General features: G+C 37.6%; 1 protein-coding gene across 2 annotated transcripts in view; it reads right to left on the reverse strand.

Moving 5' to 3' along the window:
• The window catches only part of LOC100260814 (valine--tRNA ligase, chloroplastic/mitochondrial 2), a 102,845-nt gene that overhangs the window by 26,336 nt on the left and 50,373 nt on the right, over positions 1-26,136 (reverse strand). For both annotated transcript variants that reach the window (XM_019224272.2, XM_002270770.5), the window contains 5 exons: positions 8,309-8,384; positions 3,778-3,861; positions 1,774-1,922; positions 1,554-1,671; positions 1,325-1,441 (listed from right to left, as the gene is read on the reverse strand). In XM_019224272.2, the coding sequence (XP_019079817.1) occupies positions 1,325-1,441; positions 1,554-1,671; positions 1,774-1,922; positions 3,778-3,861; positions 8,309-8,384 (544 nt within the window). The remainder of the gene's footprint in view (positions 1-1,324; positions 1,442-1,553; positions 1,672-1,773; positions 1,923-3,777; positions 3,862-8,308; positions 8,385-26,136) is intronic.

Here is a 26,136-nt window from a genome sequence, read left to right on the forward strand (position 1 = left end):
TTCGATAATAGTAAACGTGTAGAATGATTGATAAAATAGAAATGATTAATAATGCTTGTATTCAATAATTTATCACCAATGAGTCTTTTCAGTTATGCGTTTATCTTCATTTAATTACATAATTACTTTTAAAATATATATTAAGACATGTCAAAAAAATTTCTATAAAAAATTAAAAGAATATTAATTATTTTCAATTATGAAAAGAAGACAAAGGATCCGCATTTGGCCAACAAGGAATTGGACACTTTGTTGGTAAAAATTTGTTGAACTACCAATTTTCCTAAAAGTTTAAGCTTGTAGGATTTTGTTGGCCAATTCTTAGGAATCTGATTGTGATCCTAGTCAATGAAATGATTTTCTATTAATTGTATTTGTTTCTTTCCCCCTTTTTTCTTGGTAGGTGAACTTGATCCCTGATTTATGAGAAAGATTGTAGGATGACAAGTTGTAAGAGTAACTTTACTATTGGTAATTGTGTAAAAATAGGATGTACAAATTGTATTCTAATCCAATACAATTCAAATGCTCCGTTTGTTATGCTCATGAGGAGTCTATTGATCACATCCTCTTGCATTGTGAGAAGACAAGGGTGTTGTGGGAGCTCTTGTTCTCTATTTTCGGGGTGTATTGGGTGATCCATTCTACAGTTACAGAGACCCTTTTAGGGTGGCATGACTTTTTTGTTGGAAGGAAGCAGAAAAAAGTTTGGAGAACAACGCCTTTATGTCTTTTCTGGACGATATGGAAAGAGAGAAATAGAAGATATTTCAAGAAAGTGGAGCTCTTTGTTCAAAGACTGAAATTCTTGTTTTGTGCAACTTGTTATCTTGGTCTAATTTGTTTATAGAAAATACGACTCTGTTTTTAGTCTATTTTATTGATTGGTTGGGGTCGAATTGAGGGAGGGAGTGTTTTTGTTTTCCCTATCCTTTTTGGTGCTCTTTGGGGCCAATGTATACACCGTGTGTACTTTGGTGCGCCCCTTTTGGTGCTTTTATATAAATACTATAGCCATTTATTTATAAAAAAAAACGAAACAGAATTTGTTTCAGTATTTTTGTCTTATAATATTGTTTTCCTTTTTGGGGATTTTCTCTTTTTTTCCCCTCCCAAAAAACTGGAATGGAAAGCATTCAGGTGAGATTCATCGATGTATTACAATCATGCAATTCTAAGCAGGTCGCCATTCCACTAGCTAGAAGCTGCTGAAAGTACAGAGTTGATTACAGCACCAAATAATAAAGAGAAGAAACAGAAGAAGTTCAAATCCACCTGAAGGAGTCATATGCCGCTGAATAAAAAGATAATTAATCATAAATACCTTCTCAAATCTTTCAGGCATAATGGTTAATTCTCCTCTTTCAACTGCTTGAAGAGCCTTCTCAGCTAATGGCTCCATAGTTACAAACCACTGCTTACTCACTAGAGGCTCTATTACCTAATTAGAAGGGGGAAAAATGTGAGAAGAAATTCCTTGTAAAAGAGCATTATCCACCAATATTTAACTCTCAAATTTGGAAGAACATAAGAGAAAAGCAATGTAAACGCACTTCTCCACCACGCTGGGATCTGGGAACTCGTAATGTATGAGGCTCCTTTTTAACAGCCAAACCTGTCTCCTCAAGATCTAACCACAGTTTCTTCCGTGCCTCAAACCGATCAAGGCCACTGATATTGCAAGTGCCATTACATACATTAAACAGAAGCAAAACACTTCTTTTGAATAAAACAAGCATTTAACAACCCCATGAAATTATTCCATAACATTACCGGTACAGTCCAGCAACCTCATTAAGTGTCCCATCCTTATTCATCACATTAAGTATTGGGAGACCAAGTTTTCTAGCAAGAAGGTAGTCATTATGATCATGACCAGGGCTTATCTTCAGCACACCAGTTCCAAAGTCTTTATCAACATACTGCAACATTGGCAGTTTAGAAAATCTCTAGCAATCAGGTTGTTCATCTTCAATTGTTTGAAATGGATTTAAGGAATAACAAATTGAAAAGAAAAGGCAAAACAAAGATGCAAACTGAAAAAATTAAGAAATTGTAATACATTTAACTTTGAGGGACTATCTACCCTTAGAAACAATCAAGGAATCTGAAAGTGAGGATAGGTTTTGAAAGCACAATAAATCAACAGTCTAGAACTTAAACCAATTTGAACATTTACTACTGATGTAGTGAAAGGCAATATACTGACAGTGTGAAATTCTATTTTGTTTAACAGATCATCTAGTTTTTTTCTATTATTTGAAACCAGACTTTGAATGCAATCCAGCATCTTTATTGTATAGAATACAATAGTAACAAATTAAATAATGATAGATCTAATTCTTTTCTTTCATTAAAAGAAAAGGGATGAAATTAATTTGATGGATTTAAATTTATTCTTTGCTCTATCAATTGTGAAATGTTTTTCTAGAATGCCAATAAGCATGTTATATCTTGTATTAAAATATGTTCAATTTCCAAAACATCTTCATGGAACAAAGCACCACCGAGCCTGCAAAACAAGAGCTATATGAAAATTTTATTTTTCTATTAGACAGTTGAAGATGGCACTAAAATTTGTTTTTGGGAGGATACCTGGTTTGGTGATCAATCTCTCAAGTATCAATTTCCAAATCTTTTCAGACTTATAAGGTTAAGAAATGTGTCTATTTTCAGCTATAGAACCATCCTCTACCTATCAATCTTGGACTTTCAATTCTTGTTGAAACCTTTCTAACCTTTTTTTTTTTTTATAAGTAAACGCACAGATAAAATATATATATATATATATATATATATGTACTTATATGTTTTTTTGATAGGTAAGTAAAGATAGTATTAAATGGAAAACAAGAATGTATATGCACGCATATGTTGGCAATTGTCATCTCCAAAGTTCACACATTTCAAATTTGTCATCATTCCTTTCTTATCGAAAAAAAATCCAAAATAACAAAAAGGTATATTATGTAAAAGTTCTTATTCACCAACCACCATCATTTTCAACACCACCATTCAAATCATTCAAATGAAGATTCCTTAATATTCATTGCACGAATAAATTTACTTAACTTCCAACATCTCATGTGTGCCTTTGACAACAAGAACGAAACTTTTCATGTAGGATTATTTCACATCTCTTTTTTTTTATTTTTTTTTATTTTATAATCAATTTCTAACCTTACCATACATTTTAAACAATTAATATAATAACCCTTTTAAGAAAAAACTTTCAAATTTGATTTTTTTTTTTAAATTATAAAAAATATTTAAAAGTGTATGTATCGTCATATCGTGTATCATATATGTATTATAAGATATGCTTAAGATAAGATACAGACTACAATACATATCAATTTCCTTTCAAAAAAATGTACCATATCTTACATCATATCGCATAATGTAAGTTTTTAAAAACTATGGTTCCAGGGCATCCCACAAAATTGGAAATTCTATGCCATTGAAGTCCTCAATAATTTCTTTTCCAAAACTTCCACAAGTTTTTTCTACATTCATAATTTTTTCATAGCCTCAACTTATATATGAATTAGTCCATCCAAAATGCTTGAGAGGGCCATTTCCTATATCTTGATACTTCAACTCATAAATAGATTCTCATTACAATTTCATGTTTCTAAACATCAAGTTATATACATTGTGATGTGCTTTATCCACCAATGCTTATAAGCTTCAGGAAAAATTAGCATTGTATTCACAACAAAACAACAATATAAAATAACATAATTACTAAGAACAATGGTATTCAGATGCCTTTACCCTGTCAGAAATAATAGGAACATGACGGCCAAATGTCATTGGCACAATTGCCATCCTACCAATATACCTAGAATAGCGATCATCCTGCACAAAGACGATCAAATTTAAGGAAACGTTTCACATAAAAACTGCTATCACTCTCATGCAAGAATTTATAGGTTAAATATGACATCAGGAATTCCTTCACATAAAAACTGTCGTCATTCTTGTTAAAGTATTTTATATGAACTAGCAAGAATATAAACACCCAGTGGAATACAAAGAGTCAAAATTCTGAGCTAATGATGTCAGGCGTAGTTTTAAAATCTGTTTGAGCAGTCATTCCTGTTTTTGCACAAGAACCAGTACAAGACTGATCTAGTGTCTAATTTCAGATCAACCATAATGCAATACATGGAATGAGAATCAGAGGAATTTACATATATGATATATCTATAATTCTTTCTTCCATGTAACAAAAAACAACAACAAAAAAAAAAAAAAAAAAAAAAAAAATCAAAGCCTTGAACAAAGTAAGGAGATTTCTCGTTCTCCATTCCACTCATCTTCCCAATAAAACAAAAAGGTATATCAGACAAAAATGAGCCAAAACAGAACATAATTCACACTTTTCGCTGGAAAAAAGCTTAACAGTAAAGGATGATCAGAACATTTTCATTATTCCCTAATAATAGGTGCAGAGTTCAGATATGCGAGAAAGTCAAGCCTACTTACATTTTCCAGTATAGTTGCAAGAAGAAAGGTGTTTTAGTTTCACTGCATACCCATTCATACAAGAACTTTTCCCCATGTTCAAAACAGAGGACGGTATTTTCCCCATGTTCAAAGTCAAGCCTACTTACATTTTGCAATCTAGTTGCAAGAAGAAAGGTGTTTTAGTTTCACTGCATGCCCATTTGAACAAGAACCTTTCCCCATGTTCAAAACGGATCTCGGATTTTCTAAATCTCATTCTATTTTAGAAGCATTGATTTTTATTTTTTATTTTTTTTATCAGAAAAAAACAGATGTATTAATTAAGAAAGAATAAAACATAAGGATGAGAAATCCACCCCATGATATACAGACTTGATCAAAAAGACTTGAAGAAACCTACACTATACAAGGAGGGCTGTGCAAAAGGTACAAAAAAGTCTATACAAGTATAACATCTCCTAACCCTGTACACCCAACCCTTGGGTATACATATCGAAAGCCATCTAAGTTGAATTATACTCAAAGGATAAGGTTTAAAAACGTTTGTACAGTAAACCCCAAAAGAAACATAGAAATGAAGCAAATCCCACATCATCTCTAGCATCTTCCAAGTGTCCTCGAAAATCTTAGCGTTCCTTCCTCTCCACACAATCCACAACAAAGAGAGACACATGATCCTCCAAAAAGTCTTGCCCTCTAATAAAGTTCCCAAAACACTTTAAAGAAGTCACTATCATATTGCGTATACTGCCTAGCTAAACCCGCGTCATTCCAGCCGGTGAGAATATCTTATGCTACAATCCCAAAGTAATCGGACAATGTAAGAAAAGATGATCAATCATCTCTCTACTCCGACATAGGATGCACCAATCAGGACTAAGGGCATTGAAAGGTCTTCTCAACTATAGTATGTCATTAGTATTTACCTTCTTATATGCCACTAACCAGGCAAAGGCCATGACCTTAGAGGGGACTCTTGATTTCCACAAAAAATTAATCAGGTAGAAAGGAACAAAATATGAGAAATTGGATAAGACTAAAAGAAATTTTTTTATTGAAAGTACTCCTAAAGAGGACGATACCCAAGTTTTCACATTTGGAACAAAAGAAGTTAAATGTACATGGGAAAGTAAAGACATTAGTCTTTCAAGATCCTCAATCTCCACATTAGTTAGATTCCAACGGAAGATAAGATCCCAAGACAGAGAAGTGTCATTACCCAAGATGGCTGAAATGGAAAGGTTTTTAGTTGTGGTGACTTTGGAAAGTCTTGGAAATTGTAAGCATAAAGGTAGGTCCCCCCACCACAAATCTTTCCAAAAATGAATTATGGTCCCATAACTCACCACAAAGCGAGACTGTGTAGAAAAAACTTAATGAATATATGCAATGACCTTCCAAGGGTAACGATTTAACCATCTGACCATATTATTAGGGTCTCATTCATTAGGATGTGTCTGATAAAGACTCAAGATGACCTGACGCCAAAGGGCAAAACTTTCCTTAGGGTATCTCCAAAGCCACTTCCCTAATAAAGCTTGGTTCCTCAGAGTAATTTTCCAAAACCCTAGCCCACCAAACTCCTTAGGCCTACACACTATGTCCCAACTAACCAAATGATCCCTTTTACCCTCCCCAAAACCCAACCATAGAAAATATCTTTGTAGTTTTTCAATCCTTAAAGTTATTGAACTTGGAATCTTGAAAAGAGATAAAAAGTAGCTCAGAATGTGCAACAAACAAGATTGAATTAGGGTAATTCCACCTCCTAAGGACAAAAAAGGTTTTTTTTCATCCATGCAACCTTCTAGAGACTTCATCCAACACTAGATCCCAAAAGGAAATCGATTTTGGATTTTCCCCTAAAGGAAGACCCAAATACATTAAAGGTCACTTAGAGACTACATAATCTAGCAAAAAAGCCAACCTCGCGGTTTGATCTTGACTAATGTCGATTCCAAAAAGAGTGTTCTTATTTAGATTAATCCTTAACCCTAACAAATGCCCAAACACCAACAAAATTAGCTTAAGAGATTGCAGATCTTTCAACGAAGCTCTAGAAAAAAAAGATAGTGTCGTCAACAAATTGTAAAAAGAAACCCCTCAAATAAACCTCTTTCCTCTACTCTCACTACCAACGTACTTAAAACTTTGACCACTATGGTAAAGAGAAAAGAGGAAAGAGGATCTCCTTGTCTTAAGCCTTTGTATGCTTTAACCCAACCTTTGGCATTTCCATTCACTAAGATTGCAAAAATCATCGAAGATAAACATCCCCTCATCTAGGACCTCCATCTTGAACTAAGCCCTTTTCTTTCAAGTATATGGTCCATTTCAGAAGCATTAATAACAATGTTTAAAAATTGACAATTATAATGAAAGGCAAGGTAGATAGCCAATAGATGGACAAATGCCCCTTCATTTAATCTTTTACTCTTAGTGATACCCTTGGGCTACCAACCTAGCCTTATTCTTCATTATGGTACACAATGGACAATTACAATGCAAAGAAAGATAAACAGGATATAAATCAACAACTGTCTCTCCATTTAATCTTTCACTCTTGAGTAATACACTTGGGCTACTAACCTAGCCTTATTCTTCCCTACGAAACCATTCTCATATTGTTTGTTCCTAAATAATCATTTGGTACCAATGACATTAGTGTTTTTAGGCCTATAAACTAGGTGCCACACATCATTCATAACAAATTGATTTAACTCATGATACGATAATCATGATTCATCTCTCAAAGCCACCTCTACATTTTTGGGCTCTAGTTGGGAGATATGACATAACTATCCAATTTCAAGAACTTTAATTTCACTCTTAGAGATCATTGGATTAGCTAGATTTAAAATATTTGGAATGGATGATTTTTAAGTACACTTGATTTATGTTTTTTAACATCCAGAATTTTGTATCATCTTCAAGAGTTCCCAATTTTGTGTCATCTTTAATCTTACTATGGATCTCCAAACATCGCTGATTTCAAGCTCTAAAAGACATCATTGTTGGTACAAACAAAGTAACAATAACTTCTACATCTACGACTTGATCATGACAAGGTAAGGGTCCCAAGTCATCTATGACTACATTGGTAGGTCTCTAAGACTACTTTGTTGTTGGGATTGTCAACACTATAGGTTTTTCTTTTACAAGAATGACCTAGAAAACTACCTAAATGGACAGTCAAATTTACCCAAGTGTTCACTATCCCCTAGGATGTAGCACCTACCATATTAGATAGTGAATGGAGTGTATCATTGATCTTTCTAGAGGCTTAAAATGCTCCATTGGAGGAGATGAAGATGGCTAACAAGGAAATGTGTAGTTTAAGCTAAGAGGGGAACCTTTTGTTCTTAGAGTTTGTTTAGGACTTTCTTCCTCAATAAGGCCCTATGGCTTTTCTTTATTGAGTATTCAATAAGGTTATCTAGTCTAGGTTTGGTGCATTAAATGAGTTCTTTTTCTGTAGTGTTTCCTTTTGAAGGATCTCCCATCCTTTCTCATACATCAATTTTCTCCTTTATTATAATTCTCTTTTTTCCCTTAAAAATACAAAACAGTTCATCCTTTGAATCTACCCACTAATGTAGTCAAAATAAATGTTAAAAATATGAAAAAGAAGACCAACAACTAATCAAAATCCTATGTTTGAAAATAAAAATTAATAAGCGAAAATCCCAGGGAAAACATGTGAAAAAGTGACTCCATGGTTCAAAGCAGAAAATTGTTCAAAGAATTTCATGGGCATAAAAGATGCAAAACTTCTTTCAACTGGTGTACATATTTATCTCCTAACTAGACGCGTTGCATAAGCAAGTTACCAGACCTGAGGATGTACTGCAATGGCGGTATCTCCAAATAAAGTCTCCGGGCGTGTTGTAGCTATTGTCAAATAGTCACTCCTTCATTCAAAAGAAACACCACAATAACAATGGTCATTAGTAACCAAACTATATAAGGCTGCATGGCATAGATGTAATATGAAATTTAGTGGAATACATGTCTTAAAATGTTGACTAAAATGCCAAAAAAATTGGTTGATCAATTGAAGATTATGTTTATTTAAGCATATTAAAAAGAAAAAGACTCAAGGTTGTGATATGTATGAAAATTACTTGTATTTTCTCTAGGTGATCCATCTCATGCACTGTTTAGCCGCCAATATGACAGGAAACAAAATAAAGCTTTGAATATCAAAACTTTGGAGAGTATGTTGGATGGGCTTCATGTGGGTGTCAGGTCCGAGTATGTATCTAAATGTCTGATACTTCACATCTACAAATTGTAGGATATTGGGACTTGGATAAAGGATCTCAATAATGAGTATGGAAATTCGGATATGACATAATAAAAGGGAAAAAAATGAAAATTTAATAAGAAATCAATCAAAAGAAAAGATATCTTTAATAAGAACTATCCTTCCTTTCTCTTTCATCTCAATTTTTTTTTCCTTACTCCTAAATATCACCATAAAAATTCATTTAACAACAAACTCTCTCTTTTTTCAATATAATTATTACCTAAGGAAGTTTAAAATAAATAAATCAAAACTAGACAGCTACACCTGAAGCAAAATAGGAGACTTGAACAAGGATCTAACACCCACACTCATCATGTTGTGCTGATATGGGTGCATTGAATGGAGTTGGAGAATCCAAATATCCTAGTTTGGTAACAAAAAGTTGGTAACAAAATTCCAAATGTTATTTCCTTGGTTGACCTTTGTCCGCAGGAGAGACCTTCAAGATCTGTTTTTCTTTTTCCTTTTTTTTTTTATAAGAAACAGCAATGCATTAAATTGAAATAGGAATTAAGAAGTATAATAGAAGGATGAGGAATCCTCCCACAAACGAAAGCTAAACATACTTAATACCAAAAGCAAAAAGTCATTTGGTAATTACAAAAAGCAACATCTCCTTACTAACCCACGCCCTTGGAGTTACACACCGCTAACTAATCTAGTTGAACCACATTAAGAGGAATGCCCTTAAAAGTTGTGGTACTAGATGCCCAAAAAGAAGCAAGGAAGTGAATGGTATTCCTTGTCTTGTCCTAAAAAATCCTAGCATTTCTTTCCCGCCACACAACCCAAATTAAAGCGATACAAGGGATTTATCACAATACTAGACCTCTCTTGGATCTTCTCAATCCCTTATAATTAATGGTCATCATGTCACAAATGCTTCTCAAGGGAACTCAATCCATCTTGGCTATTCGAAATAACCTGTGTCATAGCCCCATCGTCAAAGGACAATGTAAGAAGAGATGATCTATTGATTCTCTATACTCCATACACAACTTATAGATATCAAGACTGAGAGCTTTGTAGGGCCTCCTCAACTATAGCATGTTATTAGTATTTACCTTCTTGTGTACCACTAACCAAACAAAGGATTTAACCTTAAAAGAGACTTGAGATTTCCAAACAAAATTAGTAGGGAAAGTAGGATATAAATCAAAAAGGTGGGACAAGACTAAAAAGAAAGACTTAACTGTAAATAACCTTAAAGAAGATAAAAACCAAGTTCTCACATCTAGAATAGATGGGGTTAAGTGCAAACAAGTAAGAGAAGACATGAGGCTTTCTAATTCTTCTATCTCGGAATTGGAAAGGTTATAACGGAAATTAAAGTTCTAAGAGAAGGGAAAAGTAGACCTAAGAATTGAAGAGATGGGAAGATTTTTAGTTGTGACTATTCTGAAAAGTCCTAGAAATTGGGAGCCCAAAGGTTGGTCCCCCCACAAAACAAATTCTCTTCCCGTCTCCCACCACAAATTGAGTGTACCTAGTAAAATCCTGAAAAACCTGTGCAATAGCCTTCTAAGGGCAACGATGTGACCACCTAACTATAGTGTTGGCATCCCATCCATTAGTATGTGTATCATATATGCTTAGAGTGACCTAATGCCATAGAGCAGAACTTTCCCTAGGAAACCTTCATAGCCATTTTCTTAAAAGAACACGATTCCTTAGAGAAATCTTCCTAAGCCCCAATCCCCCTTCCACCTTTGGCTTACACACTAAATCTCAACTAATAAGATGGTCTCTCTTGCATTCCCCAACACCTAACCTAAGAAAGCCTCTTTACAATTTCTCAATTTCGATGACCACTACAGTGGGAATCTTGAACAAGGATAGAAAGTAGCTAGGAATATGAGAAAGGCATGAGTGGATGAGAGTTATCCTTCTGCCTAATGATAAATAAGTTTTTTTCCATCCATCTAATCTTCGCGAGATTCTCTCATTCACTGGATCCCAAAAAACACAAGCCTTTGGGTTCTCCCTCAAGGGAAGACCCACATAGGGAATAAGCTAATTAGAAGCCTTGCAATCAAGTGAAAATGCCAACCTAGTGAGATAATCTTGATCGAGGTTGATGCTACAAAGGGTACTCTTGTCAAGATTGACCTTAAGTCTAGATATTTTCCCAAACACTAACAAGATAATCTTAAGAGTTCGCAGTTCTTCCACATGGGCCCTAGAAAAGAAAATGGTGTCATCTGCTTTAGGGAATAGTGGATAGAATGGTGCATCTCTACTGTGAAATATTCTATTTTAATAAATGGTTCTCCTTCCGATTTTTTCCAAAGCTCGAGGGGACTGAGACAAGGAGATCCCCTCTCCCCTTATTTGTTTGTGATAGCCATGGAGGTGTTTAGTTGTTTATTGAGAAGGGCTATTAGTGGGGGCTTCTTATCTGGGTGGAGGGTAAGAGGCTGGAGCGGTGAGGGGATTCTAATCTCACACTTGTTATTTGCGGATGATACGTTGGTATTTTGTGAAGAGTCTTTAGGCCAGATGACTCATCTAAGCTAGCTTTTCATGTGGTTTGAGGCGTGTTCAGGGTTGAAGATCAATTTGGAGAAGAGTAAGTTAATCCCGGTGGGTAGGGTGCATGATATAGAGGACTTGGCCTTAGAGTTGAGTTGTAAAGTGGGTGGGCTCCCTTCCTACTATTTGGGTTTGCCTTTGGGGGCCCCCTTCAAATCAGTGGCTGTGTGGGATGGTGTTGAAGAGTGTTTTCAAAATAGGCTTACAATGTGGAAGAGGCAGTATATTTCAAAAGGAGGGAGACTCACTCTAATCCGAAGCACTCTTTCTAGCATGCCTATTTACTTTATGTCTCTTTTTTACTTGCCAAGAAAAGTGAGGTTGAGATTAGAGAAGATTCAGAGGAATTTTCTATGGGGAGAAGGAGCTCTTGTCCAAAAGTCGCATCTTGTTAGGTAGAACTTGGTTTGCCTAGATAAAAGGAAAGGTGGGTTGGGTGTGAGAAATTTAGCTCTAATGAATATCGCTCTCTCAAGTAAGTGGAATTGGCAGTTTGTCAATGAAAGAGAGGCTTTTTGGAAGCAAGTCATTACTCACAAGTATGGTGAAGAGGAGGGGGGATAGCACACTCGGGCGGTAAGTGGGAGATACAGTGTTGGGCTTTGGAAAGCAATTAGGAAGGAGTGGTTGTTTTTAATTGGTAGGTTAGCCTACCAAGTGGGTAGTGGGCAAAGGTGAGATTTTGGACGGACAAGTGGTGTGGAGATGAGTCACTTTGTGAGTCCTTCCCTTCTTTATTTCCCATCTTTTTGTCTAAGAATGCTTGGGTTGCGGATGTTTGGAATCCCATTGGTGATGGGGATGGTTGGACCCCTCTTTTCGCAAGGGCGTTTAATGATTAGGAGATTGAGTTAGTGGAGCGTTTTTTGCATAAGATCCAAGCCTTCCAGGTGCAAAGGGAGGAGGAAGATAGAGTGTTTTGAATAGCATCAAAGTGTGGCGCTTTCTCAGTCAAGTCTCTTTATTCCATTTTGGAGCCCGGAGGTTCTTATTTGTTCCCTAGTGATAGTATTGGCGGGTGAGTGTGCCTCCTAAGGTGGCCTTCTTCACTTGGGAGGCTTCTTGGGGTAAAGTCTTAACTTTGGAGCAACTTCAAAGGAGGGGGTACTCATTGACAAACAAGTGTTTTCTATGCCTCTCTAAAGTAGAGACGGTGGATCACCTTTTACTTCATTGTGTAAAGACGCGAGTTCTGTGGAATCTTCTTTTCTCCCTTTTTGGTGTGGCTTGGACTCTCTCGTGTACAATGAAGGAAACTCTTCTTGGGTGGCATGGAGCATTTGTGGGGAAAGCTCGAAAAAAGGTTTGGCAAATGGCCCCCTTATGTATATTTTGGTCAGTTTGGGAGGAAATAAATTTATTAGCTTTTGGGAATGAGGAGCTTTCGCTTCAAAGACTGAAATATTCTTTTGTATGTAATATTTGGTCTTGGGTTAGGGTGACTATAGTTTTGAGCCCTTCTTCTCTTGTAAGTTTTTTAGATTGGTTAGGCTCTAAGTAAGGAAAGGTGGTGTGTTTCTATCCTTTCCCCCTCGGAGTGTCTTTGGGCTTTTTATGTTTACTCCCTGTATGCTTTGACAGCACTGTTTTTGGTGCTTCCTCTTCTCGTTTAATATACATCCTTTTATCTTTAAAAAAAAATATATAAAAAAAAAGATCTTGATAAATTTCATATTTCGTCTACCATTAGCCACCATGTAAAAAAACTTTGAATTGCAGTCCCCTTCTCTTGCCCATTTCACCCTAACTTTTTGTCTCCTATGTACATCTTCCCTCAACAATAGTTCCTCCAACTCCCCTTTTCTCAAAGTCCTTTGTGTTGACAGCTCAAGAGAAAGATTCCCTTCTTGCTCAACAACATCAATGTTAACAATATCATTAAGGATGCTCTTTCTCCTTTCCTTTAGCTCTCCAAATGATTCTTTATTCGTTTCTTTTGATTTGGACTTAACAAATTATAGCTTCCACATGAACTTATGTCCTTCCCACCCATCGCCCTAAAAACTCTCCACCAACTACTAAAGCAATCTTTGAACTTTGGGTGTTGCAACCACGTGGTCTCAAATCTAAAAGGAGTTTGTCCCCACTTGAATGGATTGGTGTCTAAAACAATCGGGCAATGCTCCAAGGTCTGTCTAGAAAGAACTTCTTCAATACTTTGAGGAAAATTTTACTCCCACTCATTTGAGTATAGAAACCAGTTCAATCTCTTACACACTAAGGAATCTTGCATGTTTGACCAAGTGAAAGAAGCAAAGTAAAGGGGGGTCAATTAACTCACTCTCTCTTATGAAACCATCGAAGTTGCTCATATTAGTTGTTAATCCAAAACCACATAATTTTTCTGAAATTCCCCTTGTGACATTAAAATCATCCCCCACACACCAAAATGGAAAGGTTAAGTTAAAAAGGTCCAAGAGCTCCACCCAAAAATCCTTCCTAAGTATGGCATTATTTGGACCATAAGCTAAGGACAACCAAAGGGGCCTAATGCCATCCTTCAAAAACTTGATTGAGATAGAAAAGGAACTTGTTAACACACCCCCCCCCACTACTTAGTTTCTTTGAATCCCAAATAATCAAAACCCCTCCTGAAGTCCCACAAGCCGAAAGAGAAGCCTAATCCTTATTCCCATTCATCCAAACACTACCAACAAACCTCTTACCACACACCTCTCTTTTTGTTTCTTGAAACATTATGACATTTGGGTTCTCATGTCACAAAAAATCTTTAACCACCCTTTGTTTTTTCCTACAACCCAATCCTCGAATGTTCTAGTTGATGATCTTCATGACAAAAACCCCTCTGTCCCTAAATCCTCGAACCAGTTCCTGTGAATCTCAAAGACCTATGGAAAGTCTGTTCTTTTGCCTAGAATATACCTTGACATTAATAGAACTTAAGACCAAATGAACTCTAGCTATTTTGCTGGGCAGAAAACTCTCTATTCAAAACCCACCCAAAGAGGAAAACTCAGCTTCAACAAGGCATTCTGTAATTAGATTAGGGGGCTCACTAGGCACACTGGGTAGAGTCTTAAGGAAGTTAGTACCCTTAAGCACTTTGTTCAGACAAGCTAATTAGGACTCCACAATATCTAGGTCAAGATTGCCAACAAAATACTCACACAAAGCGCCATTGTCCTTTTTTTGGGAATCAGATACTATTTGGAATTCAATATGAGACTGAGACAGATTGACTGAATTGGGAAGAGTGAGATCAAAATAAAACAAAGGTTGATGTGCCAAGACAGAGGAGGGGGGAAGAGCTAGAAATGATGATTGAGAGAAAGAAGACAAAGCTACCTCTTTGTTTTCCTCTACCAACAAACCACAAGCCCCCTCTAAGGACTACCTTTTTGCTCTAGTTACTAGACTAGAAGGAAAAACTAGGATTGAAGAGCCACAATGATCAAAACCCTAATTCCCTCATAATCTCCTCTATCCACAGTGTTAGGAGTTGAGCAAAATTTCGCCTTCCCTCCAAGCTGATTAGATACCTTTATTGAAGACATTTACTGAACAGGGCATTCACTCGTACCCGCGTCGCCAACTGTCAACATAGCCCCTTCCCTAAAACTTATTCTTTGAAGCCCTAATCGACGTTTAGAAGTGCAAGGACTTGAGTTGAACCTTCATGCCTTTTGTAACCCCACTTCAAGAGCAGCGTCCTATGACAGAACATCTTGTGCTGGAACTAGATCTTCCTTCTATGAAGGCCCACTTTGTCTTCGAAGCCCTTGTCGGTAACCAAAAATTGAAAGATTAGGGCTTGTCCGCAACTTCTTCAAACCAATTTTTGGGACGGAACCCCCTAGCTAAGAAGAAGAGGCTTCTAAGCTTATCGTCCCTTTTGCAAGAGAAACAAGCAGAGAGGAGCCTTCTCTGCATAAAGAGCCTTTCCCAGCTTCAAGCTAAGCTCCACCCAACTCTTGGCCCAATATTGTAAGTCAGCTTTCATTTAATTTATTTCCCCTCTCCCGACCCACTTTTGCTTTAACCAAAAAGGTGCGGGTTCTTAAGAGAAATGGGCCCTTCCCTTCTACACAGTATTTGAAGCCCAATACCACTCCTTAACACATGAATGGGCCTTACCCCCACAGGCCACATCTTCACCGCATACTGTTGGCCTAAAGGTCCCATTACTCTCTTTATTTGAATTCAAATTACAGAGAGGGCAGGTGGGGGACAGTTTTTCCCCACTAACGCACTCCTTATGCCATGCATCCCCTTAAAGGCTTCCTCACCCATTTGACCTCCTACTCCACATTGATGTTTGCTAAGTTCCCCATTAAAAGACTAAACCTTAGTAGTTAGATTTTCCTTCTCAATCATCCTTCTGCCACCTGTCCTTGAGTGGGACTCATTCTTCCTCCGAGTCAACTCAGCCATTCCTCTAACCCACTTTTCGTCTTCAACTCCAACCACTACAACTGATATCGTAAAAGCCCACCTCCCATCTTTCACCTTAATCAAAGCAATAAGAACAGTGTGTTCCTTCATTGATATTTTCACCCTTGCCTTAGAAAGGTCAAACAATTTCACAATTCGCCAATCAATCTCTACCATCGTCCCCTTCTCCACAATTTTCTTCGAATGTTCCTCAGACCATAAATGGAAGGGCAAACCACGCAAATCAATCTATCCTCTTCTGAACTTCCCCAAAACTTTTGTCTTTTCCCTAGGAGACCACCTTCTCAATTTGACTGTGTACCCTCCCTGAATCTTGAAAATCCCCAACTCTTGAAGAAAAGTGGTTTCCTCAACTGTTTCTATAAAAAATAAACCTTTTCCAATAGAGAAAGGGACGATAGTCACCACGCCTTTCTGCCCAAAGAATCTCGCTAAAGCATGATCAACCTCAACCTAATCAACAAAGATACAAGACACTTGCAAACCATTACTCTCACCCACCTCCCAATCGGAACAGTACCTCCTCGCCTTTGTCCTTCCTCTTTGACTACGCTTGCAAAGGACCCACATTTTTGTATTTTATACTTTCATCCCTGCACTACCTTTCCTTTTCAACTATCGTCAAGGAAGGGACCACCAGCATTGAAGAAATAGCATTTTTTTAGTTGCTCCCAACCTTGCCTTTCTCGCCCTCAAGGATTTTCAGAAAAGTTGACTTTCTTTTGGAGGCAAACTCCAAAAGACTGATAAACCTACCATTATTGTTGAAGCTTACCTCCGTTAAGTGAACTCCGGACTTTCCTCTGCATTTTTTGTTGAAACCCATGAAACTCTTCAACATAATAGCCTTCACCAAATGCTCGATTAACCAGCCAACCTCTTCCTTCTCAAAGCCTAAAGAGAAGACAGAGCCTTTACTATACTCTGAAAGTTATAATCATGTACCTCCGGACTCACCTTCAAACCTAACGTGGAATGCCTTCTTTTCCAGAGAGAACCTCTGCGTCTTCTCCATCATTTTTTAAGAAAGTACATATCAATCCCCATAAAATTCACTCAAGATATGTTCTTGAATCTATTGAGATTCATAGAATCTAATTTAGTCAATGTTTTGTGTATATTTGGTAAGTTTGGCAAAGTGTAGAACATGGAGTATTTCTAGGGATTGTATAGAGATGTATATTAGACTTTTTTTCTTTCCTCAAATAATTGTACAAATCTTGTATTTATACTTTATAAATTTCTTTAGTCTAGTCAAGTGCGGGGTCATTTTCTTCTCTCTTCATTTCTTCATCCACATGGCATCAAAGTTAATCCTTTCCTGGCATTGTTTTTGGCCTTCATCACCTTTACATCCGTTTCTTTCTTCTCTTTCTACCTTTTTGTTTTTTCTAATAGCAGGAATTTCTAAAGGAACTCCTACTGAAACAACCCAGTGGCCTAGATCTATCACCCATCATGATAATCCAACGACCATTATGATAATCCAACCCTCCAAATTACTCTCAAAAAACTAAATGGTGGTACATCTCTTAGGTGGTCACAAGTTGTGCAACTTTTCCCTAAGAGTAGAGAAAATATGGGTAAGAGTGATAACATTTAGGCACCGAAAATCTCATATCCTTCTTTCAAATTATAGGAAGCTGAAAACTCCTAGGTCCTCTCATGGTTGATCAACTCTATGTAACATGAGATCAATAAACCTTTTCTATTCCTTTATACTACTAAAGAAGTTTAGGTTGTGATATCTTGGACATATTCCAAGAAAGAAAATGCTACTAGTATATTTGAGTTGAAGACAACAATTCACAATACAAAATAGGGAGATTTCACAGTACAACACGATAGTGGTTTTATGGCAAGAATTGGATCTACATTAACTTTTAGAGATGAAAACACCAGAGGATGTGACAATCTTGTCAAAAATCTTGGAGCGAGGCTAAGTCTTTTAATTTTTAGGCGGGCTTGATTCTGAATTTGATGAGGCTAGAGGTTGAATACTTGGTAAGAAACTTTTTCCATCTTTCAATGAAGCTTTCTCTTATGCGAGTAGTGAAGAAGATAGTAGAACTATGATGATGAAACCCATTTCACAAGAAAGCACGACAATAAAATAATTCAAGAGAGTGCTAACTCTGCTGCTACTGGTCATAAGAAAGCATAGAAAAAAAAAACCATGAGGAAAGACACTAGGTGATGTGACTATTGTAACAAATAGAGACATACAAGAGAAACATGTTTAAAAACCATATGGAAAACCTTCTTCTCTTATGACAAAGGAAGCAACCAACCCTATAAGAAGGTGTCTCAAAGAATAACTGTCGATAATTTTGAACCTAACGCACCAGATGGAATAGCTCAACCTTTAATAATGCCCCTTCCACCAAAAGTTAATGGGAGACCTTGTCCAAAATTTGGAACAAACTAGGAACTTAAGCTCTATTAATTTTACTCAATCATGATAATGTCTCATCTAACCATTGGGTCATTGATTCAGCCTATATTACATGGGTTTGTGTGGAAATACGTTATAATTTTGAATGATGATTAGTAAGATATTAGGGAAAGATTGAGGCCCCAATTGTGGATAAATTGTATTCTTCCATATTTGTATTTTTTTCCTTTTTGATTGCTCTCTATGTATTTGTTAAATAGGGATCCGTTTATGTAAAAAACACAGTTTTGAATGAATTTTAAAATTATTCTCAGTTTCTACATGGTATCAGAGCCTCGTTTGCTCTAAAACCCTAATTTGTCCATGGATGCCCAAAGAGGAAACAACCATGAGAGTGTCGGAGATACACTCTTCAATGGGTCCCGTCGGTGCATTCGACAACTCACCACTCCACCTTATCGTTGAAAAACTAAATGGTAAGAATTACAGAGAGTGGGCTCAAGCAATCAAGCTCGTTATTGACGGAAAGGGAAAGCTAAGGTTCCTTACCGACGAGACTCGGCGACCACCTCCAACTGATGTAGCAGCATCCCAGAAATGGCGGTCCGAAAACTCCTTTATCACCTCATGCTTGATTAACTCCATGAAACTAGCCATTGGAAAGACTTACATGTTCCCCCCAACGGCAAAGGACGTGTGGGATGCGATACAGGAAACGTATCCCAATGCCGAGAATGCTTCCCAAATCTTTGAAATCAAGACGCGGCTTTGGCAGATGAAGCAAGGAGATCGGGAAGTCACGGAATACTACACCAAGATGCTGGGTTCGTGGCAAGATCTCGATCTCAGCTACGAAGAGGAGTGGGAGTGCAGGGTGATAGTGTGTGCTTCAAGAAGAAGATGGAGAACGAGAGGGTGTTCGAGTTCCTAGTAGGGCTAAACCGCAAGCTTGACGACCTCAGGAGTAGGGTTCTCAGTCGCCGATCGTTGCCCTCCATCCGAGAAGTCTTCTCCGAGGTGCGACAATAGGAAAACAGAAGGAGAGTGATGCTGGATCTCTCATTTGGGCCTGAGGGTTCAGCCCTTTTAACTCATGGGCCTCATGTTGCTACTGAACGTGGGCCTCATGCAGCTGGATCTAGTAGGCTAAGCCCAAGACAGTCCAAGAGGACTTATTGTGAGCATTGTAAGAAGTTAGGCCACACTAAAGACACTTGTTGGGCTTTACATGGCAAGCCCACAGATAGGAAGCCTAGACAACCCAATAAAGCCCATAGTCATCAGGCCTCCACCGAAACCCAAGCAAATAAAACACCCATAGAAATTTGTCAGTCAACTTCTAGTGTGGGGTTTAATTCCGACCAGCTTGCGAAATTATATGAGCTTTTTTCTAATTTCCAAGCCTCTAGTCAGTCTTCTACCACTTTATCCTCTGGTTCTTTGGCCAAAAAAGGTACTTTTTTTATAGTACTTAGCACCATGACTCATACTACTCCTTGGATTATTGACTCTGGTGCATCTGATCATACGACTGATGCTCATCATTTATTTTCTACATATTCTCCCTGTGCCGGTAATTTAAAAATAAAAATTGCAAATGGTACTTTATCACCAGTTGTTGTCTATTACTCTCAACCCTGTCCTACATGTACCTAATTTGTCTTGCAATTTGCTATCTATTAGCCAGTTTACCAAAAGGTCTAATTGCTCAACTAAATTCCTACCATCTCATTATGTTTTTCAGGACCTATCATCGGGGAAGACGATTGGCAATGCTAAGGAACGTGAGAGTCTATATTACTTCGAAAAAACTGATATGCTTAGACAGTGTCCTCCTATTGTTTGTAATTTTGCATCTTATCCTAAGGACAGCGAACTTTTGTTATGGCACAGAAGGATGGGTCATCCTAGTTTTCAGTACTTAAAACATTTATTTTCTTCACTATGTTCAAATAAAACTTTATTGGATTTTCAGTGTGAAGTGTGTGAACTTGCCAAACATCATCGGGCATCTTTTCCTAAATCTAAGTATAAACCATCCATACCATTTACTCTGATTCATAGTGATCTATGGGGTCCCTGACGTACCCCTAATAGGATCCATAAAAAATGGTTTATTACTTTTATTGAAGATCATACTCGCCTGTGTTGGGTATATTTGTTGACTGATAAAACTGAGGTTCGATCAGTCTTCATGAACTTTCATTCTATGATACAAACTCAGTTTCACACCAAAATTCAAATTCTTCGTACTAATAATGGTACCGAGTATTTCAATCACTCCTTGAGCACTTACCTACAAGAAAATGGTATTATACATTAAAGTTCTTGTGTTGACACCCTTCAGCAAAACGGGGTTGCAGAATGGAAAAATAGACATATTCTTGAAGTTGCTCGTGCTTTGCTGTTTACATCTCAGATGCCCTCACAATTTTGGGGTGACTCCATTTTGACAGCCACATAACTTATTAACCGAATGCCTAGTCGGGTCCTATCTTTTGCCACACCCCTCCAGAAATTCTAAGAGTTTTTTCCTCATTCGAGACTTGATGCACATGTTCCACTTCGTGTCTTTGGGTCCACTGTGTTTGTCCACACTCACGGACCTAAGCGGAACAAATTTGATCCCAGAGCGCTTAAATGTGTCTTTCTTGGCTACTCTTCCACACAAAAAGGTTACAAATGCTATGACCCAATTTCACAGAAGTTATATGTTAGCTTAGATGTCACATTTTTTGAGCATACTCCCTAATACTCGCTTCAAGGGGAGTCCATGAGTGAAACTAGACCTTCCTTAACCTTTGACTATCTTGATGTTGCTATGTTTGAATCCACTCCGTGCCTTATATCTACCCCTTCGCCTAATATAGAAGGACACTTAAACTCAGGGGGAGATACGGAATTACAGACAAATAGGAAAACACTTGTCTACTCAATGAGGCCAAAATCGAAGTTCAATGAGACACTTATCTCTAAAGCACTAAAAGAGTCAGAACCGGTGATAGTTCCAACCCCTCGGGAGTATGGCTCCAATTCTAATCAGTTAACAGGTGACTTACCCATTGCTCTTAGGAAACAACCTCGTTCATGTGCTCTCCATCCTATCTCGAAATTTGTGTCTTATAATTCTCTTTCTGCAAAGTGCTGTGCTTTTACAACTAACCTTGACAAAATCCAGATTCCTAAAAACATTCAAGAAGCCTTGGAAATTCCAGAATGGAAAGAGGCTGTGATGGAAGAAATAAGGGCATTGGAAAAAAAATGAGACTTGGGAAGTGATAAATTTGCCAAGGGGGAAGAAACCAGTGGGTTGTAAATGGATATTCACAATGAAATATAAGGCGGATGGCACAGTAGAACGATACAAAGCCCGCCTAGTTGCAAAGGGGTTCACTCAAACCTATGGCATCGACTATACCGAGACATTTGCACCAGTAGCAAAGCTGAACACTATACAAGTTCTTTTGTCCTTGGCAGCAAACCTCGACTGGCCACTCCATCAGTTTGATATCAAGAATCCCTTTTTGAATGGGGAACTAGAAGAAGTGTTTATGATGCTACCACCAGGGTTCTGTAAGGAAGAAGAAGAAGAAACCAGGGTATGCAAATTGAAGAAATCTCTTTATGGTCTCAAACAATCACACAGAGCATGGTTTGATAGATTTGCAAAGGTGATTAAGAACCAAGGATACCAACAAGGACAATTGGATCATACTATGTTCTTCAAACATTCCAATGATGGAAGGATGACCATTCTAATCGTGTATATCGATGACATCATTCTCACTGGAGATGACACTGGAGAAGTGGAAAGGTTGAAGAAGGTCTTAGCCACAGAATTTGAGGTGAAATATCTGGGTTAAATGCAGTATTTCCTAGGAATGGAGCTCGTCAAATCAAGGAAGGGAATTAGTATTTCCCAAAGAAAGTATGTACTTGACTTGTTGACTGAGACTAGCATGCTGGGATGCAAGCCAAGCGATACCCCTATCAAGGCAAGAAACAGGATGGAAAGTGACAGAAAGGCCATGGATAGAGAGAAATATCAACGACTAGTAGGTAAACCGATCTACCTTTCTCACACTAGACCTGACATTGCTTTTGCCGTAAGCGTGGTAAGCCAGTACATGCACTCACCAAAGGAAAGTCATCTGAAAGCAGTGTACAAGATCCTTAGATACCTAAAGGGTTCTCCAGGGAGAGGACTATTCTTCAAGAAGAGTGATAGTAAGAAAGTAGAGATCTACACAGACGCAGATTGGGCTGGATCAGCAAATGACAGAAGGTCTACTACAGGTTACTGTACCTATATTTGGGGGAATTTAGTAACATGGAGAAGTAAGAAGCAGAGTGTAGTAGCCAAAAGCAGTGTCGAAGTTGAATTCAAAGCAGTTGCACAAGGTATGTGTGAAGGACTATGGTTGCAGAAACTGTTGGAAGAACTACACATTACAATAGATCTCCCCATTAAACTCTATTGTGACAACAAAGCTGCCATTAGTATTTCTCATAATCCTCTTCAGCACGACAAAACCAAATATATAAAAGTGGACAGACACCAAGGGGTTACAGAAATCAAGCTTTGAAGACTTTATTTGCAAGTTGGACATGATTAATATCTATGATCCAACTTGAGGGGGAGTGTGGAAATACGTTATAATTTTGAATGATGATTGGTAGGATATGAGGGAAAGATTGAGGCCCCAATTGTGGATAAATTATGTTCTTCCATATTTGTATTTTTTTCCTTTTTGATTGCTCTCTGTGTATTTGTTAAATAGAAATCTGTTTATGTAAAAAACACAGTTTTGAATGAATTTTAAAATTATTCTCAGTTTCTACAGTTTGGGTATGGGTATTATGTGTAGGTATGTGTGTAATTGTTTGATCTCTCAAATTCTAGGATACAAGGAGTCGACTAAAAAAATCTTGAAAGGTACTTGAATATGATATAATAAAAGAAAAAAATTAATTGAAATTCTCTTTCACTTCTTTTGTATTCTTCTCTTTTTTAATCAAAAACGAAAAATATTGTATTAATAGTAGTAAAGATACAAGAGAAGGATGAGAGGTCCTTCCCTCAAAATACAGAATTTGATCAAAGTAAGAATACACCCCACTATAGAAAACTATATACAAAGATAATCCCCAACTATCTCAAACTTTTGAATCATAAATCGCAATCCAGTTGAGTTGTAAAACACTAAGAGGAACTCCTCTAAAAACAACAATACAAGAGGCCCATAGAAAGGAATACAAATGAAGTAAATCTCATAACATCCCTTCCAATTTTCCTTTATCCTAAAAAATTCTAGTGTTTCTCTTACCACACTATCCACAACAAAGTGAGGCAAGTGATTTGCTAAAGTGTCTTCTTATCTCTAATTGAATTCTCTAAACCTCTAAAAGCAATAATCATCATGTCCTCAATACTCCTTGGCAGAACCCAATCCAACCCTGCTAGATTGAAGAGCTTGTGCCAAAGCCCAATAGTTAAAGGGCAATGTAGAAAAAGGTGGTCAATCGATTCTCCATTTCCTTTGCATAGAATGCACCATTGAGAAGAAAGGGATTTGTAAGGCCTTCTCAACTGCAGTTTGTCATTGGTGTTTACCTTCCCATGTACTACTAACCAAGCAAGGGCCCTAACCTTTGAAGGGGCTTTTGATCTCCACAAAAACTTGGTCATAATGAACAAGACATGATTTGAGAAATCTGACAAGGGCAAGAAAAAAAATTTAACAGTAAACAAGCCTAATGAGGACAAAGACCAAACTCTTGAATCTACCATAAAAGGAGAAAAATGCACTAAACTAAGGGAGGACATGAGTCTCTAAAAGAGTTCAATTTCCGTATCAGTGAGATTATGACCAAAATTAAAATTCCAAGAGAGTGGATACGAATTGCCAAGGACAACAGAAATGGTGAGGTTTTCACATAAACAACTCTATAAAGACCAGGGAATTGAGAGCACAAAGGTTGGTTACCCCTCCATAGATCTTCCCAAAAACGGATTCTCTCCCCATTCCCAACCACTAAGCAGATATATGGGGAGAAACCCTGGAAAACTTGTGCAATAGCCTTCCAAGGACATCTGTATGACCATCTAACCACCATGTTGGCATCCCATCCATTAGGATGCGTCCCATAAATACTCGCAATAATTTGATGCCAAAGACCACTCCTTTCCCTACGGAACCTGCAAAGCCATTTCCCTAAGAGAGTATTATTTCCAAGGAAGTCTTCCCAAATCCCAAATCCCAAATCTCCTAACTCCTTTTGCTTACAAACAACATCCCACCTAATAAGATGATCTTTCTTCCCTTCCCCCGCCCCAAACCAAAGGAAATCCCTTTGTAGTTTTTCAATCTTTAAGGCTATTGATACTAGGATCTTGAAGAGGGAGAGAAATGTGAGACAGACTTGACTGAATTAAACATCCCCCCCCCCCCCCCCCCCTCCTCCTCCTCCTCCTCCTCCTCAAAGAGGAAAAAAAAAAAAAAAACCTTTTTCCACCAACCTCCTCAATATTCTCTCAACCACCAGATCCCAAAACCCTATTGTCTTTGGGTTCCCTCCTAAGGGAGGACCCAGATAAGACAAAGGCCACTTTGACACTCTATAATCAAGGATCGAAGCCAAACTAGACAACAACACCTAGCTTGTATTAATACCTAATAGGGTGTTTTTTTCTAAATTGATTTCAATCCCGATACTCGCCCAAAAACCAAAAGGTTTAGCTTGAGGTTTTGAAGATGTTCCTGAGAGGCTTTAGAGAAGAAAATGGCGTCATCTGCAAACTATAATAAAGACACTCTAGTCCTATCCTTGGCCACAATGAAACCTCAATTAACCTAGTTTCCTCTGCTCTAATTATCATCCTACTTAGAACATCTGCTACTAAGGTAAAAGGAAAAAGAGAAAGGGGGTCCCCTTATCTCAAACCTCTAATGGCCTTAACCCAACCCTTTGCATTTCCATTAACAAGGATTGCAAAACTTGTTGAAGACAAACATCCCCTCATCCAAAATCTCTATTTTGGGTTGAACCCCTTCCTTCTTGGGCACCAAAGCAATGAAAGTAGCATTTGTACTTTGATTTATTATCTCATTAGTGTGGAACTCTAGAAACACCCTCATAAGGTCCTCTTTGATCGCATCCCAACACTCTTGATACACTGCAATAGTGAACCCATCTGGGCCAAGGGTCTTTTCCTTATTCAATTGGAAAATTACAAGGCGTACCTACTCTTTAGAGAAGGGCCTGTCTAGCTAAGCCACACTCTCTCAAGAAATAGGGACCCAATCTAAACCTTCAACCCTCCAAGAAGCACCTGCGGATTAGGAGTAGAGCTTCTCAAAGAAATTTACAATCTCCTCTAAAATAATTTCAATGTTGCTTAGAGTCATCCCTCCTTAGAGACCAATGACTTAATGAACTTCCTGTTTCGCCTTCCATTGGCCACTCTATGAGAGAACTTAGAATTGCAATCCCCTTTTTTTATTCACTTGACCCTAGATTAAAGCCTCCAATGGACCTCTTCCTTAACCAACAGTTCCTCTAACTCCCTTCTTCTTAAACTCCTTTCTTTACTCAAACTCCCCAATGACAATCCACCAATACTTGGTCCTGAATCACCAAAATCAAATAAAAGGCTACAGAAAGACTAAGTTACCCCCTCCTTTATCTCGTCCTCCTCAAAAAGCCCGCTATCATTTACCTTAATCTTGGCTAAAAATTCATCGCTTTCTAAGCATTTTCCATTTTATGAAGGAATTTAGTGTTCTTGTCCCCTTCTTTTAACCAAGTTTCCTAGGACTTCACCTCCAAGATGGTAAGAGGCTGAAACTATATGGAGGACCTAAATAAATCCAACACTAAGGAACTCTAACATTGGAACCATAACAATGCTCAAGCAAATAAGTTTGTGCATAGAGTGTCGTTAAGCAACATTAGCAAAGTTGTTTCCTTCCACAAGGAAAATCGGAATGAAAAGCCTCATTACAAAGTCAGG

The sequence above is a fragment of the Vitis vinifera genome, chromosome 13, assembly GCF_030704535.1.
Source record: "Vitis vinifera cultivar Pinot Noir 40024 chromosome 13, ASM3070453v1".
NCBI classification, from domain to species: Eukaryota; Viridiplantae; Streptophyta; class Magnoliopsida; order Vitales; family Vitaceae; genus Vitis; species Vitis vinifera.